This window comes from Solea senegalensis, linkage group LG10 (genome assembly GCF_019176455.1).
Source record: "Solea senegalensis isolate Sse05_10M linkage group LG10, IFAPA_SoseM_1, whole genome shotgun sequence".
Taxonomy (NCBI): domain Eukaryota; kingdom Metazoa; phylum Chordata; class Actinopteri; order Pleuronectiformes; family Soleidae; genus Solea; species Solea senegalensis.
In genome coordinates this window covers 18,926,105-18,946,234 of record NC_058030.1, presented here as the reverse complement: position 1 = coordinate 18,946,234, position 20,130 = coordinate 18,926,105, and the positions used below count along the sequence as shown (strand labels likewise).

At 39.5% G+C, this 20,130-nt stretch overlaps 1 protein-coding gene across 1 annotated transcript in view; it reads right to left on the bottom strand.

Annotated features, from left to right (window-relative positions):
* Nucleotides 1–20,130, bottom strand: part of furinb (furin (paired basic amino acid cleaving enzyme) b) — a 100,226-nt gene that overhangs the window by 77,095 nt on the left and 3,001 nt on the right. The window contains exon 2 of the mRNA XM_044036083.1: nt 13,872–14,151. Within this exon, the coding sequence (XP_043892018.1) occupies nt 13,872–14,048 (177 nt within the window). The 5' untranslated portion in view covers nt 14,049–14,151. The remainder of the gene's footprint in view (nt 1–13,871; nt 14,152–20,130) is intronic.

The following is a 20,130-nucleotide window of genomic DNA, read 5'->3' as shown; positions in this document are numbered from 1 at the left end:
TTGATGATTCAATACGACTTTAGGACATTTGATTCAGAAACAAATTAAAAGACTTACTTTATACAGATTGTAAAATATTGCACTGAAGGGCTGCCCAGTGTTCTGCTGAAGACGACACAATGTGGAGCATCAGTTTTTACTGCAGATGGTCGTATTACTTGTAGCAACAGTAACACTAGACTTAACATTCATATTAGTGCAATGTGGCAGAAATAGTGGTAGTCGTAATGGCAGTGGCAGTAATTGTGCCAGTTTCTGGCAAAGTGGTCTCATCTTGATTATTGCACTTCAAAGTGTTTCAGACTGATTCTTACTGAAGCCGGCGTAATTTGATTATTTCTTTTAGCAGATCAATACATTCAATTGGCATCAAAACTGATGCTACTAGTGCAATGAATGATTCATTACACACCCGCAGAGACTTTCACAAATAGTACTTCACCCAGTGATTTTGTGTATATCACTGTGAAAACATCTCACATAAAGACTTCAGAAGGCTGAGCCACTGTAGCACAACATATCTGTCTGCATGTCATGGTGTCATTGATTATTCCGTAATGTGCGCCTGAGTGCCGCATATGCACGCTAACGCCCTGACAGATGTATCTGCCGAGTACAAATGACTGAGGTGTGACAGTGGTCTAGAGATAGAGAAGCCGACCAAAGAATCTCAGCAGGAAGACAGATAGGAGGGAAGTGAATGAAGAGTGTTTTCCCCTCCATCAACATCCCCGAAGCACAGCTTCAGTAATACTCACTTGTAGTTCGTGTCAGTGGACGTCTGACCACTGACATGTGGTTATTTTTCTCTCCAACTGAGGAACATGTCCAGTTGGTGCTCTTGTAGCGTAGTAGACAGACAAAAGTGTGTGCTCACTGTGTGTGGAAAATACTCACATAGGAATTAAATGCATTGGTCAATTGTATTAAATAGCAAAAACAAACAGAGGATATATAGTATATGTAGGATTGCAAATTTCATGCACTTTCCTTAAGCAATGGTTGAATGGGTTAATAAACAATAGGCCATTAATTATTAACAACAGATTATAGAAATGTTTTTCCTTCAAATATGCTATACATCAGTGGTACATAAGTTACAGGGGCAGCCTGTGTCCAAGTGGAAAGGGAACTTGACTTGTAACCAGACACGCTGTTAGATGCACTTGAAAACTAGTGGTCCATAAGCAGTATAGCATCATGTCTGTAGCCACAATTCTTTTTCTGCTAATTACACAAGTGCTTTGGTTAATGAAACTACACAGAACACAAATTAGAAATTACCCAACAACGAAAAGAAACAGACAATGATGGTTAAATTTTTAACGGCAATTAATCGACTAATGGTTAATCATTAATATCCCTTCTGTTATGTCCACTCTATACAATAGTCTGCTTAATGAATGAACAGCTCTTGTCCACAGTAAAGGACTGTTCAGGAAAATTCCAAGAAGAGAACCAACAAGGATAAAACACAATCTGGAGGCATTTAATTTCCGTTTATGAGAGAGCTTGATCATAAAAATGTGTCCATTATCAGTGTGTTTGTGTGCCAGTGTCTATTCAGATGTAACCAAATGTAACCAATAACCAACAAGAAGTTAGAAATTGTAATTGTCTGATATGAGCTATTGTGAATTAATCTTGAAATTTACACAACATATTGCGTAAAATACACTAAGGGTGATTCTCCAATTTCTCAGTAAAGTTAGCTATTTCAGAGCACTGCAATTCTTTTTTACTAATAAAACTTTATTGTTGATCTGTAAAATGGATTCCAAAAGATATGCAAAAAGTGGCTTTACAGTTGTATTATCACAAAGGTTGATAGTCACAGTAGTTAAAAGCAAAAGTCAATCAAGCTGTAATACAGAGCCACAGTAGACAGTGCGACGCCAGTCACAGAGTGACAAAAATGGCACAGCAAAATGTCGGACGTTGTCACAGCAATCAGCTCGTCACTGCTGCTCTTAATGGGAAACAGCACCTGTTTATCTACTGATGCAGTGGCCACTGTTTCTGACTGAAGTGGTCTGAATACAAGGTGGCGTCATGTGGGTTTGCGGCAGTAGCTTGTCATCCTCTATGGTGGTGTATTACCTACAGCGGTATTTCATTTTTACAGTAACCGTGAGAGCCCTGCTTTGGTCCTGGTCTTGACTTGATCTCAGGCCCTTCAAGTCTTGATCTTCTTGCTACTCTGAGATCACTTGCGATGGTTGTGCCACGTCTGAAAGTGGCCATGCTGTTAGCGATTGTGGGAGTGAAATACAGTGTTGTACCATAAGTTGTTGCTACTGTGGCTGAAGCTGAGACTTAAATACACTATAGCTACAATCTTCCCTGCGAACAAAAGTCAATGCTGAATGAAAGGAAAGTTCCATCTTCAATTTACTCAGAGCGCACAGAAGTCAATAATGGGCAGATTATGAATGTGAGTAGTCTCCCTGAAGAAAAGAGACTTGAAAGAGGATAGACAATACGCATGCTTGGTTGGTTCTATACCTCACTGGAACAGAGAGTAGTCTGATAGACCTACGCCTTCTCCACATGCTTGATCTATGCCATCAGATTCAGGCCCTAATTTAAAAAAAAACATTAATGCTCTTTCTAACCTCAGCAGTTTCCTGGTAGACATGCCTACCAAAGGTGTTTTGGTACTATGATGCTCCTGAAACTTGACCACAGATGAAGACTTCTTTCAAGAGAGTAGTCCATATTTTCTCTTTCTTTTTTTATATTATGCTACCATGCTTCAAATCCAGGTCAACTCACAAACCTGTGATTAACAAGAAGAACCTTTCTGCTTGCATGAATATGACAGCACAATCATTATAACAAGCACTATATATACGTGTCACCAGTGATGTAAGGAATGTTGATCAAGGATTCAGGATTATATTGAAATGGGAAAGCAGCCCTGCAACTTCACATTAGTATCACACAGTAACTAAAGCAAATGCTCTTATTTGACGGGGACAGCTTTGGCAACACATAGTGTGAAACAGAGCTGTGAAATAAACAACATGCATCATGATATAAATATAGTAGTTATTCCATATGCACAACTGTGCAGAGCAATCTGCCTTCGCATCAGTCACTGATAACTCCCTGCCCACTTTTTGTAGATTTTCTAAACCAGACATTGGGCAGAGCTAGCCTCAGACCAGTGGTTTAGTTACTGTTTATGTCAGCTCAGAAATGCAGCCATTACCCATTAAACACACTGGTTTGGTCCTTGTACTTGCTGGTAAAGTTAGTAAATATTCCCTTGTCCATTCGCTCACGCCGCTTTAGCTTGGCAAAGGAATAAAAACACCCCATAAAATATATTTTTGCATGTAAAAAGAGAATAAAAACTTTTAATTCATTTAATAGGTTAAAAAAAAATTTGTTATAAAAACACAGCTCTGAGCACCTTTTTAGTAATGATTTCTTCAGATCTTTGGCACAGCACCAGCCCATTTTTGGAAAAAGCTAAAAGGTCTGTGGCTACAGGCTTCATGTAATGAAGTGGTGCATTTGAATGAGAGATAGCTCAGTAACAAGGAGGGGCACACTTCAGTCAGATCAGATGAGTAAACACTGAAAGAAATTGGAAGCTAGGGGATAAAGAAAGGGTCAGGAGGACAACTGAAAGAGGGGAGAGGGAGCACAGAGGAAAGAGAGCAGATCTGCATGCAACCTTTTTTAACAAAGGATTAGAAGATTATAGATTATTAAGGGGAGAGTGGCCACAAAGGCACATGAATACATTGTAAAAGGCTAAAAATATTATTTATGTTGCAAGATTATGGCTGTAACCTTTTATCCGAAATTCAATTATCTGTTCAAACTCAAAGGTCGTATTCAAAATATACAGCCTGGAGGCCCATCACACTGTTTGAAGTAAGTAAGTTTGAAGCAGAGGGTACAATGAGCGAAGCTTGGCCTTCGATCCACTTTGAATCTATCACTAAGAACAATAACAACACAAATGGAGGTCACAAGTAAACTAAACTATCCTCCCGAGTGGACAGTCACAACACCAAAGTGTCTGAAAAGCAGTGTGTTATTTGCCATAGATGAGGAAGTAAGGAACAAATCTGTGGCCTCATTTGTTAGCTTTTAGCTCCACTTTAGTGAAGAGGCAGAAGAGGCATCACAGACAAATGAGTGATCAACCTCTGTGAATAAGGCCCCCTTTATACCTGGCATTAAAATGTGTTTTCTGCAATCAGATTGCAATCGGATAGTGCCTGACCACTAACTTACACACACAGTACAGCTGTAAATACACCCGAGACGCATTGAGGATGGATTGTTATCCGATCTGCCAAACCACTTCGTGAGGTAGCTTCGGGAGACACATTGTGACCACATTGAAGAGAAGTGTAAATGCAATGTGTCTCTGTCTCCGCTCCACCCACAACAACTTCATGAGCGGAAATACGAACACAGCTAATGTGAAAGCATTAAGGCGAAACTGCACAGTCTCCTCTGCTTTTGTTGGTTTTCCATTTGTCGAAGACGACTACTTCCCTTGGGGGTTTAAATGCATATGGTGAAGCACTATCCAATCGCTATCTGATCACAGAAAACACATTCTAAGGCCAGGTGTAAAGGGGGCCTAATTGTAAGTGTAACAATAAGTCCATTTTATTTGTGTGTGAGGGTCTGCAGGAAATAAAAACGCTGGTCTGATTTTCTCCATGGAAAACTGATGTCAAAACAAGTTTTATTTGATGCAAGTGGGCTGACAGTCACAGGAGCTTCAGAGCAGAAGTCTATACCAACGGAAAACCACAAAATCAAAATGTTTGCACAGCTATTTTTAGTAGGATACTGCATTGACTTTAAATTATTTGGACAGCCTAAATACTGCAATATTCCTAACCATAAAGCAGAACTCTGTAAATCTGGTCAGTTTTTTGCTTTTTTCCCCCCGTGTCCACCTCTTTATCCTCACTGTCATTAAAACTCACCACTGACACTCACAGTGTCAGCTCCCGTCAGCTCTCCAGGCCATGTGCATTTGTTTTCAATGGAGCCAGCAAACGCAAGCTGTGAAACCATGTGCAAATACACTTTTGGGCCGGGTTTTTCGCTAAAAGATGGTAATGGGAGTGGAGACAGCCCCCCATCTCCCGGCAACAAGCCATTTAACCATCACAATGATTCTGAAGCTGTTTAATTACCTGTATAATCCTAACAATAAGCAGTTAATGCCTAAACCTTACCTTAACACAGTGGTTCCCAGACTTTTTCAGTTGGGCCCCCCTTTGGAGGAAGAAATTTCCCGGGGGCCCCGCGACATTTTTGCTTTAGAGATACAAATAACCTCAATATTGCTTTGTGAGAAAATAAAAATATGAAATGTGCAATTATAACTATAATAGCGTCATTTTTTAAACAATAAATACATCTGGTTAACAATGAACACTTTACAAATGTCAATCATTTGCTGTGCAATACTTTTTTTAAAAAAAAATTGTTTTAACAATACAAATGCTGTCCCCTGCCAATGACAACACACAGCAAGGTCTTTGGTGGCATTTTCTGGTCTTGGGTTTTGGTCGTCGTGAATCATTGTTCTGTTCGGCTGACGTTGGCTTGTTGTTAGTTGCACAGTTTTCTTTTTGCCTCAGAAACTTCTCTATTATCCAAACCTTGTCATCAGTGTAGGTTTTGTTGTGGTACGTCACTTAAATGAGTCCAGCTTACAGCAATACCAAAAATATAGGTACACCCATACACACACACACATAGTAAGAAAATAAGAACAAGCAAAGGAGAAATGAATGGAGATTTTAGTCAGCAGGCATGTTATCATGTATTCATCTCTACTTGGTTTAGAAGAATAGTGACGATTGGGAAGCAACCAAGAATTTTTTATTCTATTTTACCGTTTTATGATACTCAGTCATTCAAATCAAGTACACTTTATGAGAAGAGCAATCAGGATTCATTCAAATGAGTGTTCAGCATTTGGGTGTAATCATCGGTTTAAGAGAAGAAAACAGTTTTTCCTTTTTTAGATTTAACACTGTTTAAAAAGCACAAGATTTGGATTAAAATGTAATTAAAATTTAAAATGACCATTGGTAGGAAATTTACAAACTGTCAAGAGCAATTTAATCCAAGCTGTAGGGATGCTAGTGTATTCATGTGAGGCTGCAGTCTAACTCACAGGAAGTATGGAAGGGGGAAAAAAATAGGGAGCGGCAGAAAAAAGGAGACAAGAAAGAAAACCGATGACATTTGTGACTGAAATGCAGCTCTCTTGAAATTTCTAGGGGTTTGGAGACTCATTTTATGCAAACTTAATGATGTTGAGGGGGGAAATGGTGCTGCAGTAGCAGAAATACATTTGGGAAATTATATTAATTCAACAATTCAAAAATAATGTATATAAGTATTGTTAGTAAGTAAGTGTTGTCATTTTTGTATTGTCAGTCACTGTGTTGCATGTTTTATATAAAAGTTTTTTTGGTATCTTTTAATATAATATACTATGTCCTGAATCATATTTCTATGAGCACTGATTTCTGTTCTGATGTATTATTGTCCTGTGTACTTGAGTAATGCTTTGAAATTTAAATTTTATATTCTGTTTGTAGGGTGACACTGTTGTCTGTCCTGGGAGTTCACTTGAAAAAATAGCCTCCGGCTAAAACCAGCAGATTAAAAGAAATGTTTATCAATGTTCACTGTCCTTATTAAACCAAACAAATACATATATAAATAAATACATACATAAATCAGTTCTGCATGATCTAAAAAGAGAGACACTCATTTTCACTCCTATAAAGTCCATGATGGATAATTACAGTGGAAACCAAGTTATTAACCTATTAATGAAAAACAAAGGGATGAAAAATAAACATCGTTAAAGCTATTGTGAAAACGACTTGAGACAATAGCGTGACAGAGGCGGGGGGCGCTGCGAGGCACTTGTTATTTTCCTTTGCAAGTCTTGAGGGAAATAGCAGACATCAGTGTTGCAGCTCCAGAACAATGTGGTGTGAGTTTATGAGTGAAACTGCAGTGTTTAAGTGTGGGGATATGAACATCTCAGAACAGTATGCACGAGAGACACAACAACAAACACACGGCGCAAAACCACCTCGACAGAGAGCGGGGTACAGTATCTTTGATGTTCATTTTAACAAACCGTTAAACCCTCAAAATGAGACCTAAATGAACACACAGATGCGCACACACACACACCTCCCAATCGCACTCAAGGCAAATGAAAGCAAGATAAAAGTGCGGACTGATATCATCAGCCCATCTGACAGAGTTCCCTGTACAAATCACATCTGAGTTTAAAATAATCAAACTCTCCTTACCCACGCAGCAAAACTGCCCCAGTGCATTCTTAAAAGCATCACTGTCACTTCACAAGCAATTAAGCATGAGCTTAGTCCTGATAGGTTGTGACCGTCTCAACACAGCAGTAAACCAGGGAGGGAGAGAGAGAGAGAGAGAGAGAGAGGAGCAAGAGTGCATTTCATGTATTTATGTTGTTACATCTCATGCCAATACAGCTCATTTGAATAGAAGTGAATAAAGAAAGAGGGGGAGAGTGAGTGACACAGAAATGGCCAGAGGGCCAGTGCATCACATTTGGCAGTGTATCGTGCACAGTAATGGACAAAGGCCTTGGACTAAATTACATTCCAACTACCACAGAGCAAGTGTGCATCTGTGTGTATTTGGAGCTATGGTAGTATGAAATTGAAAAAAAAAGAAGAAAAAAACTGGTCTGAAAAACCACAAAACAGCAGAATGAATATTGGATTTTGAACGAATATTGGATTTTGAACGAATATTATGGAGCAATCAAGTGACGGCAGCCGAACATTTGCTCACCATCCGGCAATTACCTTTTTACGTCTACAACAAAAGAGCCAGTGGAGCGTTTCCTGCAGTTTTTGCTGAGGATCACGACTGGTGGAGCAGATGGTGGAAATTTGGGATAACAAAATCTGCAAGTTGTTCATTTCAAAAATCACTACAGCCATATGTTTTTAGTAGATTACCTATTAACAATAAGAGACCTAGAGACAGAGATGGAGATGTACAGAGACAGACAGGAGGACAAAGACAAAGGCAAAGTGAGAGTCTCTGGCATGAGAAGTCTACATCACAGAGCAGGGTGATTCAGTCTATCAACACCCACAGAGCCTGTCCATCCTCATAAAAACAGTGATTCTGACTCGGCTCACCAAGAACAAAACATGGCATTTAGCTCCAAACCCTGAACTGGTACACCCACACAGACACAAAATCATGATTGAAAAAAAAAAACAAAAAAAAAACAACAAACAAAAAAACATGATTAAACACATCACAGAAAAATGGATATAACAAGCTCTCTGTGTCAACTTAAATGTCGGTGTGCACTGGGAAGTATTTATGACATGAACACACGCACAAACAGACAGGTCCACCTCTCACACAGGAAAATTAAGATCTAACTCAAATGGATTATTCTGCAGATTAGAGGTGTAACTACTCTCCTGAATGATGGCTTAATTCAGACATAGATAAAACTCAAACAAAGGGCTGAGCGATAGGGAAAAAAAAAAATCACATCACATTATACTTTTTTGTATCATTCGATTCCGATATGTATGTCACAATATAAATCACATCAATATTTCTGTCAAGCTTAAGGTTCCCCTTTACTCTAAAGTGAAATGCAAAGATAAGAAAATGTTATTTTGATTTAAATATTAGGCATTTTTCCACAAGTTGAACATGACAACTGTAGCACATGTTCTGCAAATTAATCTAGACAAATAAAACAGGTAAATAGTAAATAAAAACTTAATACTTCCAGGTTCAAAGGTGAACAGAATAAATAATTTGATCACTTCTAAACAAAGACAAATATCAGGAACTACCTTCGTGCTGTGTCTTATTCTTTATAGAGCTCAAAATAGGTTAAATTGAACACGCATGCGGACCACACGGTTGGTGTAGTGGTTAGCACTCAGCAGCAAGAAGACCCAGGGTTCGAGCCCCGGTTGGGTTCTCTGGCTTCCTCCCACAATCCAAAAACATGCAACATGGGGATTAGGTATATTGGACACTCAAAACTGGCCATAGGTGTGAATGTGAGAGTGAATGGTTGTTTGTCTCTATGCGTGGCCCCGTGATGGATTTGCGAACTGTCCAGGATGTACCATGTACTATGTCACCTGAGATTGGCACGGCACCCCCCCGTGACCCTCCGGTGGAGGATAAAGCGGTAGATAATGGATGGATGGATGGCTTGACCAATCTGACATGGAAGCAAAGTATGACAGCTCCTGCAGCTCTTCTACTATCATCTCTCTGCAGTCCGTATATAGTGGGGGAGAACTGTCTGAGAGAGAATATTTACGGCCAGGGAGTTGGTAACAAAGGGTCAAATACTTTTATCAGTTGCTTAAATCCGTTATTTTTCAACTGTGCTTAATTGCACCTTGTCTTTAGTAATAAAGCATGCAATATCACCGTGTGTTGTATGGCAGGACACTAGAATGAGAAGACACCATGGTCTGCTGTTGTGGTGCAAAACATCACATTAGCTTTAAAGGGACAGCCACCGGCATGTACTTTCTCAGACTGTAAAGTCTTGCTTTGTGTGTTCTCTTGCTTTGGGTGTCGTCTTCTCGGTCTTCTTTGGGAACACTGATCGCTCAAGGTTTCTTTTGACTCACTCTCACTTCTGGCATGTTGGTGCGCATGGCTGCAGTCATGAAAACATGACTCCCCCTCTCGCTTGTCTTACACTGTGTGCGTCAACTTAACGTCACATCACGTCATGATGGGTTCAAAGCACCGTTTCTCTTCCTTTTCCTTTTCCTTTTGGGTTGTCTATCAAAATGTGGATGAAATTAATTCTATCTAAGGTATATCAAGTGTATCTTGATATAACAGCATTATAACACACAGAACTCGCTTTTTCAACAGCTTTTTCCTGGCCACAGTCAGACTGATGGCAAATCAAAACCACTGAACTCTATGTAAAATAACCAGACACTACCTCACTGTAACCATGTGCAATATTCTGTGCAATTTCACTTCCTCTCCCTGATAAATACATCAGGGAGAGGAGCACATATGTGCAATACTGCAATTATCTCTCTCTCTCTCTCTCTTTTTTATATACATATATATATATATACACATGTATATATGTACATATACATATACATATATATGTATATATATATATAGCCATAAGAAATATCAAGTGAATTTTATTTCTGTAGCACTAATTAACAAATCACAATTTGCTTTGACAGGCTCTTCAATCTGTACATGTAGCTGGTTTGGGATGGCTTAATACCAATTGTGGGTGTCAGATAAAAATCACCTCCTTTTGTATCTAATGATAACTTTTTTTATTTAAATATGGCTTTTTCTTTTGTCTTGTTTTGACTTAAAGTCAAATGTGGTGGCACATGTGTAGAGTGAAATACTTCCATGATCTTTAGGGTTTTACTTTTGTATTTTATTGATATCCCAGCCAATTATTTTGATTGATACCCACATTGAGTATTGTATTGGCTCATTTCTAGTTCAGGAAAGGACCAAAAATAAAACCCTTTTATGAGGGGGACAAAAATGGAATTAACCTTGGATGAAGCTACAGATGAGGGATCTTTCTCCCAGAATGGACAAACATAAAACTGATGTCGTGCATACAAAAAAACATACATTCTACACAAACAAAATTGTGGTGTGTGTGATCAAGGTCAGAGTTTCTGAAGGCAAATACACACACACTTTTGAGTGCACCACCAAGAGTGAGGCAGACGGCAGTGTGACCGTAACACCAGTGTCGTCACCACTTTTTCAGCCAGTGGAAGAATTTGCACTATACCATCTGTTACAAAGCAATAGCTTCCGGTTTCAAAATCATTACTACACTACCACAAATAGATAAAGACGAAAGAAAATGCATCTCTAAGCACTGCAGTGAACAAATAATTATTTACATGACGATCCTGTAACACATTAGCAATAAAAAGAAAAACATAGGCTCATGTTTATAAATTAGCCTTCCTGCTGTTTCTTCTCCAAGTGCCCTGTAGAAAAGATGACAGTTAAATGACATGGCTGTTTCTTTTCCAAGCATTCACCCCTACAAAGCCAGACCTAAAACCTCGCATAACCCAGCACCAGAGCACAGATATGGCAAATAGCCCGTAGATCATCTGTCTCTCAGCATCAACTCTGGGACTTTAGATTAAAATAAACCTTACTTGGATGCCTCACTGAAACAATAAAATGATGAACCCACACAAAATCTTATTCCACACAATGGATAATGCTTAATTCACCCCATTCTGCCATCCCGTATTCCATTAGCTATCTTCAACTTTTTGTTGCTAGTGTCTCCCACACTTCTCTGTGTCTGACTTTGCGTACTTTTCCAATGGGAATGTGTCAATTATCTTTCCACTATCTTTCCAACTCTCTCCTTTAATTATCCATCTAAATTTGCTACTCCCTCGTTCTCTCAAAAAACTGCAAAAAGAAGCATCACCATAGAATTTTTTTTTTTTTTTCAGCTGAAGAAAAAGGACATCTTGAGGAAGCGCTGTGAACCATAGAAAAGTCTTTCACACTCTGAACAGCTTCATGTCACGTACACGTAAATGATGAGCTGCCATATGGCATCAGTGAGTCAATGACACACATGCACATGAGAGCAGTCAATCCCAGATCGCGACTCGGTCAGGAGGAGCCATAGATAAGGCGCAGGGGACTTTTGGAGGTCATGTAAGGTATGTTTTTCCAGCCTTTTGCTTCAAATTTATATGTAAATTGAAGTTGTGATTCATTGATCAGACATATATCACTCAGAGAAAGCAGGTTTAGCTTTTCAAAATTAAATCAAGTGTTACAATATGGCAGCAGAAATAGTCATAAACCTTGTGAATTGGATTGAAAGGACTCTTTCCTGTGCCTACTTTCAGCAGTACACAGTCATTAATTAGGAAAAGGCAATACTAATCAAATTAAGGCAATACATCTATACATCTCCCTGCTAATTAAGGGCTTAATAGGTAAAGTAGATGCAGTAAAAAGTCTTTCTGAGGGGGTGAAATGAGGGAAGGAATCGTAAACAGGAGAGGGAAGGCAATAAAGGTTTTTGGGCAGGAGGCTGATCACATAATGAGAATATGAGGGAAAGAAGATTTGCCTTGTCTGGAGAAAGCGGGGACCCTTTTTTGCTCCATAGCCCCGTGTCTACGGGTGATTGTGTAGAATATATATGGGTGCTCTGTGCTAGGAATATTTAACCTTTTTTTTTTTTATCCAATTCACTTAGTCTAAAGATTGATTCTCTATCTAGAATTTACAGAAGCAATTAAGAGTAAACGTCAGTTAGGTTGCATAAAACCTAATATAGGCTTTTCTTTCAGCCTGCAGTACAATAGTTCTAGACTGTTGTAACAACTGCAGCCATCCCGATCAATACTAAATGGACTCCAGATTCAAGCAGAGCGTAAGTCCCCTTACCCCAGCTGAGTTTTGGGTACTAATAGAACGGTGAATTTGAAAATAAGCATTTAATAATATGACACACATCTAATCTAGTCCCTATTCCCTGAAACCAATCCAACAACTGACCAGTAACAGTTAAACGACAAACATTTGAAATACACTCCACACAAAATCTCAGACAAAACAAACAAACAAAATTATAACCCTGAATCAGTTTTGATAACCTCCATATCAGAAAATCCTCTTCATTTGAGATGAGAAGAAGGGAGGCGGGAATATGCATAACCTCCTACGCATACTTCCTAATCCAGAAGGCTGTTCACTGGCGTGTGTAACACTCTGGCAGTTCCACAAAGATGCATGCAAATGAAGGTAAGTCTCAAGTGGTGCAACAAGGGAAGAGGGGACCGAAAAGCTACTCACTGTCAACTGCTGAACACAAATATGGAAAAGCTTAGTCCCGGTAGCTTTTTGATATTCAGGGAACCTAACACACCAATGGAGAAACAATAAGTCACTACGCCCTGCTCTCACTGTGCCCATTCTTTTGACAGTTTTTTTTTTTCTTTACCTATCCACAAACTATGTGAAACAACAGCTCAATTACTTAAAATGACTTGGCAAAGCCTAAAACAAAAGTGCCAGCAATATAATTTAATGACCTACTCTAGAATTATATAAAACAACAATTCTTTAGACCCTAAAATATATGACATTATTCCTGTATATTTCTAACACTTCTCTGAAAACACAATTGTCTGTTAGTGCTTTAGGAAGGAAATGAATGCCCCACTTAGGCTTTATGAAATAGAAGGGGTCACATTTCAGAAACAGAATAGCCTAAAAGGTGTCTTGTTAAGATGCATTCACGCCAAACACGACACATTGTTTTTTTTGGTGTGATACAAAATCAATGCAAAGACGTGTGTTAGATGCAACTTTTGTGATAGTCACACGAGTAACTGCTCCAGTTGCTCAAGTTAAAATAATTGAAGTGAGAACTGCTGTTGTATGTGCACACCCCGAGCGAGCAAGACCGGGCGTAGAGGGAGACGGCTTGGCAGAAAGTTGAAATCCCTGTCAAAATCCATGCAAACTGGTAAATAAATATGCGTGTGTCACTTCAAGCTCCATGTTGGTTAGCGCTCAGGCAAGAAGTTGCCAATTGTGTTTACTCAATACAAATGATTCAGCCACATGAATACAACATGAAAAATCACTTAGCATTCAGTGTGAACGTACCACGAGTCTCTAATCCTGGCTTTCAATTATCGACATAATCACACCTTTGTTCACTCACAAGCATGATGTTGATATGGATACATTTCTTGAAGTAAAATCGGAGAGGTGTAGTGAGGAATATTGGAAGAGGAACTTACGTTGCCGAGGTTGCTGAAACCATGTTCCCTGGCGATGCGGTCAGCCTCCTCTGGTCCCCCGTTGATCTGGACAGCCCAGGTGTTGGTGTAGACTTCTGCAGCATCAGTCCCCTTCAGTTCAGCGATCAGGAGGACGAGGACTGTCCACAAGTACAGCAGGGCCACCCTGGCATCCATGAAAAGGAGAACACCTCACAGGGCGGTCTGTTTGTTCGTCTGTCACTGCTTCTCGGGCAGAGCGGTGCTGCTCTACCTTACAGCAGCAAAGTAGACCAGTGGCCTGGAGACAGGAGGACAGAGCCAGCTATGAACACAAACATGGCCTTCTTAACTGGGACACACTTGGACCTGAATTAGAACAAACAACAGTCAGAAAACAAACCAAATATATAATTGCCAAGAAAAAAAATGTAAGAAATCTTCACTTGTTTTATGCTTTTTACCTCAGTGGACAGCAAACTAAGTATATCTTGTTCATTATTAAAAAATTGCATCCAACCAACCAACCACTTATTAGGTATATGACCAGGACCATTATTTGAGCAGATGTCGAAACAAAATCAAAAAAAGAGACTGGGACATTCTGCTGGCCTTTGATTTATGGTTTGATTTGAGATGAATGAAAAGAAACCTCTAGGGTCAAACATAAAGGAGTGGGAAGGTGTGCAAATCCTGCACTGATCCTAGGAAAGATCAGGAGGATGCAGGTCTAAATGCCTGTCCAGTCCCACTGCTGATCTCACCAATCTGGCATCATGGCGTCATTCAGTGAGTTCCGGATCTCAATCTCAGCCACTGAGATTTGAACACTATGTTCCAGTATTGCTTTTTCCTGTTGTTTTTCTGGTAGGATCGAGGTGAGGTAAGGTAAGGAAAGGTAAAGAAAGGTAAAGAAAGGCGGAGTAAGGTGTTGTTGTACCAAAAAGAAAACAACTTTCAGGACAAACGTATCCATTAGTAGGTATAGGAAAGGGCAGTCGTATGGGGAGAACAGGACAGGTTGTTATTCTCATAACAACAACATTACAATGGCAGGATGTTTTTGACAGTCGGTCTGTCCATCATTTTAGTCCCGAGCATTTTTCTGAGGAAAACTGAGAGGATATGCGAGAAACGTAAATGTTCCTCAGTAAGGTGATGAGCCAAACCAAGCTGCTACAATGACAGTGACTGAGTAATGACTGGGGCCTTGATGGATGACGGTGTCAACACATCCAAACTCTCCTATGGGAGTTTAATTCTACAGAGATTCCTATTTGGTCTATTACTATCACCAGGACAAAAAATATAAGCAGGAAACTTGAGCTTCCAGCTCTATTTGAGTTTCCCGTCACATGCCTTTATGATTCCATGTTGACGTCAGTATAAATACTGGTCACTGATGGTCCCCAGAGGATGACTCATGATGATACATGTTTTGATGACCTTTATTCATTGCCACCACCACCATACCAACACTAGGCCTCAATATATCTGCTTGCTCATACTCTCTGAAGATCCCTTTCCTCTGGGTGCTCAGTGATGTTTTATGTTAACTATGTTCGTGTTTTTTGATCCAGTAAGCTGATTAAAGGTGGAAGTCGCTCCTCTGTGGCCACCTCTCAGAACAAATTAACATTTTATCCCCAGCTTCTTTAGACTCTGAGAAGAGCAAAATCATCAGTGTGCAGCTCTTAATGGAAAAACAGTTTAAATTGTGGTGTCTAATGAAGATTACAGGCTTTATGTTGCCACGGGGGTTTTAGTTTTTCTGTTTAATTAACATTTTTTGAGAAACAATTGAACTTCTGACAGGTAAGACAAACCTACAGTAGAATACTCTGTTTCTATGATCAGGTTTCTTCCACTCTTAAACATTTAAATAAAACCTTTTAAAATGACTTCCAATTCAGTGGTGATTATTACGTCAGTGGTTGAAAGCTCACACGCTCACACAAAGGGCAATTAATTACAATTGAAAACAATAAAAAAGAAAGGGCACACAATAAAGGAATAATAGTGCCAGAGAACAGTTTGGGTATATGAAAACATAAGGAGTGTTCTGCATCCCTGGCACATTAAAATCTAAAAATCAAACTCATTCTCCGTGCATTATTGTATCATGTCAGCAATAGAATGTGCAGTTTCCCCAACATACTGTACGTTAAACCGTGGGGGCCTGGCAAACATGACATAAGGTGGACTAACTGGGGAGGAATGAATGTTTTGTCTCAGTTTTTTAAGCATGTTGATGAATGAATGTTGTGTTTCTAAATCATGCTAAAAAAAATAAAAAATGGGGAACAGTGTTTCTTTTTAAATATCACACAATACACCCAATTGGTCCAATCTTGATTGGCTAATCACACCTGTGGTAAAGGCTAGTAAAGTTAAAATCGGCCCAAGTTGGATTTGACCCCATTCAGGCACCTTTAAGTTAACAAGAACAGAAAGATTTTGATTATTTAACCAAACAAATAAGCCAAGCAATGGAAAAATATAAAGACCAGAAACAAACGGAGGACGACTGTGGATATGAAGAATCAGTATTGATTTTCCACTGTGACTATGAGTACTGTCAAATAACCCTTTCTCGAGGACTTGGAAAACAAAACCCCTGAACCTCTAATTGCAAGAATGTCTATTGACAGTGAGCAATTTCAAGTGTAACAAGGCAATTGATTTTCAGCTAAGCTTGTTTTTGCTTCCTGACAATGCTCTTCCAAATGCAGAGACACATTTCATACCTTTCTTTAAACCAACAGGGATTTCCTTCACCCATCCCTATTCCGAACAATTGTCCCCTGCTTCCAGGAAGTTCAGCGTATGCAAATTATTTAAAAAGTCGAAACTCACAGAATAAATCGGTGTTTTCACAGATACATTTTGGAGTGGGTGTGATTTGAACGCAGCAGGACAGGTTGTGGAAACATGGCCAGGGGCTGTCACTCTTTCCCATGGAGCAGCTCTTCTGAGCTCATTAGATGCTATGCCGAAGTCACAAAAACAGGAGCAGGGGGTCTGCTGCTACTGAGGGAAGCGAGGAAAAGATAGATGGAGAGAGAGGTGTGGGTATACCTCCTTTCAGACAGCATTGCAGAAAATAACAAGCACATAATAACACTGCGTCCAAAACACCTTCTCTCAAAGCAAGCAGGAGAGGAGTTAACAAGGCGCTGCTTACTCTTGCAATATACATCAAAGGTCTAAAAGTGAGATGAAACCAGGTGAACTGGACACCTAAACATCTCCACTACAATGAAAATAGAAAATCAGTTGCATAATCTCTCTTAAGATAAGTAGTGCATTTGAGTGTGTGTGGGCCAGCGGAAATGTAGGGGTGGATAAGTGACCTGTGGTAGGCTCAAATAACAAGGCAGTTTAGAAGTATTAATTCAGCACTTTTTTGTTTACAGCTACTGACAGATCACCACATGGAGCTCGGTAGCTCATGCTGAAAATGCCAGCGAGAGTTTTTTGATCAGAGGGAAGAAAAAAAAGGAAAGACAAACACCCATGAAACAGCAGCAGTAGCAGCAAGCTGCAATCAAGACACTTTGCTTAGATACCCTTGGAAAATTGATAATGAGCAATCCTCTATTCCCGCTCAACACTGACAGCTGAGGTGCCCTTCAGGAGCGCCCTTCACCCTCACCCACTTCAGAGCTGCTCAGCTGCCAACACACAACACAACTGCCTTGTATAAATTAACCACAGAGTGATTCCTCTCCTCCCGTGACTGGCTGGCGACCTGTCCAGTGTGGACTCTACTTCTCTAGCCCAATGTCACCTGGGATTAGTTTCAGCCTCCCCGTGACCCTCATCCTTCCAATATAAATATTGGATAAATGAAGAGATAGATGACCTGTCCTTTTGACATCAACTTGCTTTTTTACACCAAGAACATGGAGAGATGGGTCAGATATGCATTGTCCTGAATGTGACAACATATTTACAACCTGGGGCAGACGCCTGTACATTGTGAGATATTCTTCATATTGTTGCTTTGCAAGCGATACGAGATGAATATTGATCACTACGCGTTACACAAAGAATGTCAATGAAGATCTGAGCAGAGTTAATACATTCCTATCAATACAGTGATGATAAACTGTGGTACATGACCTTTCAATTCAAACAAATGTCTGTTGCATTCAAACCATTGTCAAATGAGTTCCCGCAATGCTGGTTAAGCCTCTAGTGCAACAACACCGTGTGTTTCTCCATATTTTAGTGCTTGTGTGGAACGCGAACAACAACCTCTCAACACAGGAAGTGACTGAAAACATAACAAACACAAAGGCTTAGGGGGTGAAATTTACTGGCGTAGCCGCACGAACACGTCTGATAGAGTTGCTTGAACCTGCTTTCAGGTGGAAATGTGTTACAACATAATGTTACATAATTTCTCTTCACAACTGCTTTAAGGCTGTATCAGTATTTTGTTTGTATACCTTATTAAAAGGTTTTTGATGTTGCAAGCTGTATTAAAGTTATGTGAAATAAACAACTGGTTGTAATGTATAGCTAAAGCCACTAAAGCCACACAGAAGCAGCAGTATGAGGTATACTATTGGCCACTACTGCCTAAAGACATAGTATAATTTCCTTGACTACAAGAATTTGAGGCCTTTAGTTTTCTGAATTATTTTTAAACTGCAAGCTGCTGTTTATTTAAAATTACATCCACGTGTCTGAGACCCTTTCACATTCACTTGAATTAATGATCATTTTATGATTTATTTTTAAAAGAAACTTTACAGTTTATAGAACCAGGTTTTTCCAATTCAGCCAATAAAGCTCATTTTATATTTCTAAACTCTAAACATATTTGTGGATATTTGTGTGACTTTTTAGATAATCAAATTTCAGGCATCCCCGCCAAAGAGTTTATTAAAAATACAAATATCCGCCAGTATATCATCAACTCTTTTTACCCAAATATCCACATTGGCATTAAATGTCCACTGTCAGTCAGCTGCTAGCGGAGTGGAATAATTAACAAATGGCTCCATCTGCTTGGCCCACATTCCCCCCTTGACATATTGATGTAGTGACATAAAGTAATAGCGATAGTGTGTTGTATAAAACATAGTCATCATCTTACATAGAGGTGACTGCACTCTGTGTTTAGAAGTGCTGGATGCAGCCTGGCTTCCACGATGGACACTGGGAAGAAAATGATTCCGTCCACCAAACAAACAGCTCACCTCATAAAAACTCTATCAGCCTAAGTGTATGTTGTTTTAAAAAATAAGATGGATAATTCATTTCACTGTTAGACAGTGGTTTCAGACAAGAAACTGAATTTTGTGTCTCTTTATAAAACTTTCACTCCCCCGCACCAGATTCCATAGAGAAAATCAGGGATTTTAGCTCACAGGATAATGGGTGTTGCTGGTCTGCTGCTGCCTCATATGGTAAGTTTTAATCACTGCAAATCAAAACAAAGGATTTCAAACAACAAGATAACAACACATTTGAACGTGCTGATGTAGGCAGCAGTGGATCAACAACTCCTGTGCACAGTAATGTAAAAGCACTGATTTTCACAACAGAATTTGGCCTAACAAACAGTGCGTGTAGAGCTGCAACAAAGGATTATTGTTTAATTAGTTGATTATTATCTTGATTAATCACGTTCTCAAACACAAACCAAAATGATTCGGTTCAATGAAACCGGAAAATATTCACATTTAAGGGGGCGAAAAATCAGAGAGCTTGTTTGAATTATTATAAAAAAAAAAACCTCAACCAATTGTTTATTAAAATGGTTGATGATTAATTAAATAATCAATAAATAATTCATTGACTAATCGTTGCAGATGTGTGCAGGTTTTCTCTGTATTTATATCAGAGCACAAAGACGCAACATAAAATAATGTGAAAGACTAACAAATCTACGTCTAGTGGGGATGAGCAAGTGTGATTTCCATTTGTAAATAAAAAGCATGGGAAGCTGTGACAGCACATGTTGCTGCCCACCAGTCAAAGTAACACACGACATGTGATCAGGGCTGCCTCATCAGAGAAAACCGAGACACATGAGAATACGGCTCCACACTTGAACTAACTCTGACAGCCAAGCTTCCTCTCCGGAGAGAGAAAAAAAATTGCTGCACTTTAGAGTATGATTGGAAAACCAGAAGCACTGTGCGGCGTCTTGTGCTCAAACAGGACAGCGGTTCACGGCAGGAAGCGGTGATTATCTGAGACACACTGAAGTGAGCGAGGACACTGTGACTGAGTACCACTAAAGTCCGATCCATCTAAGCTCCCA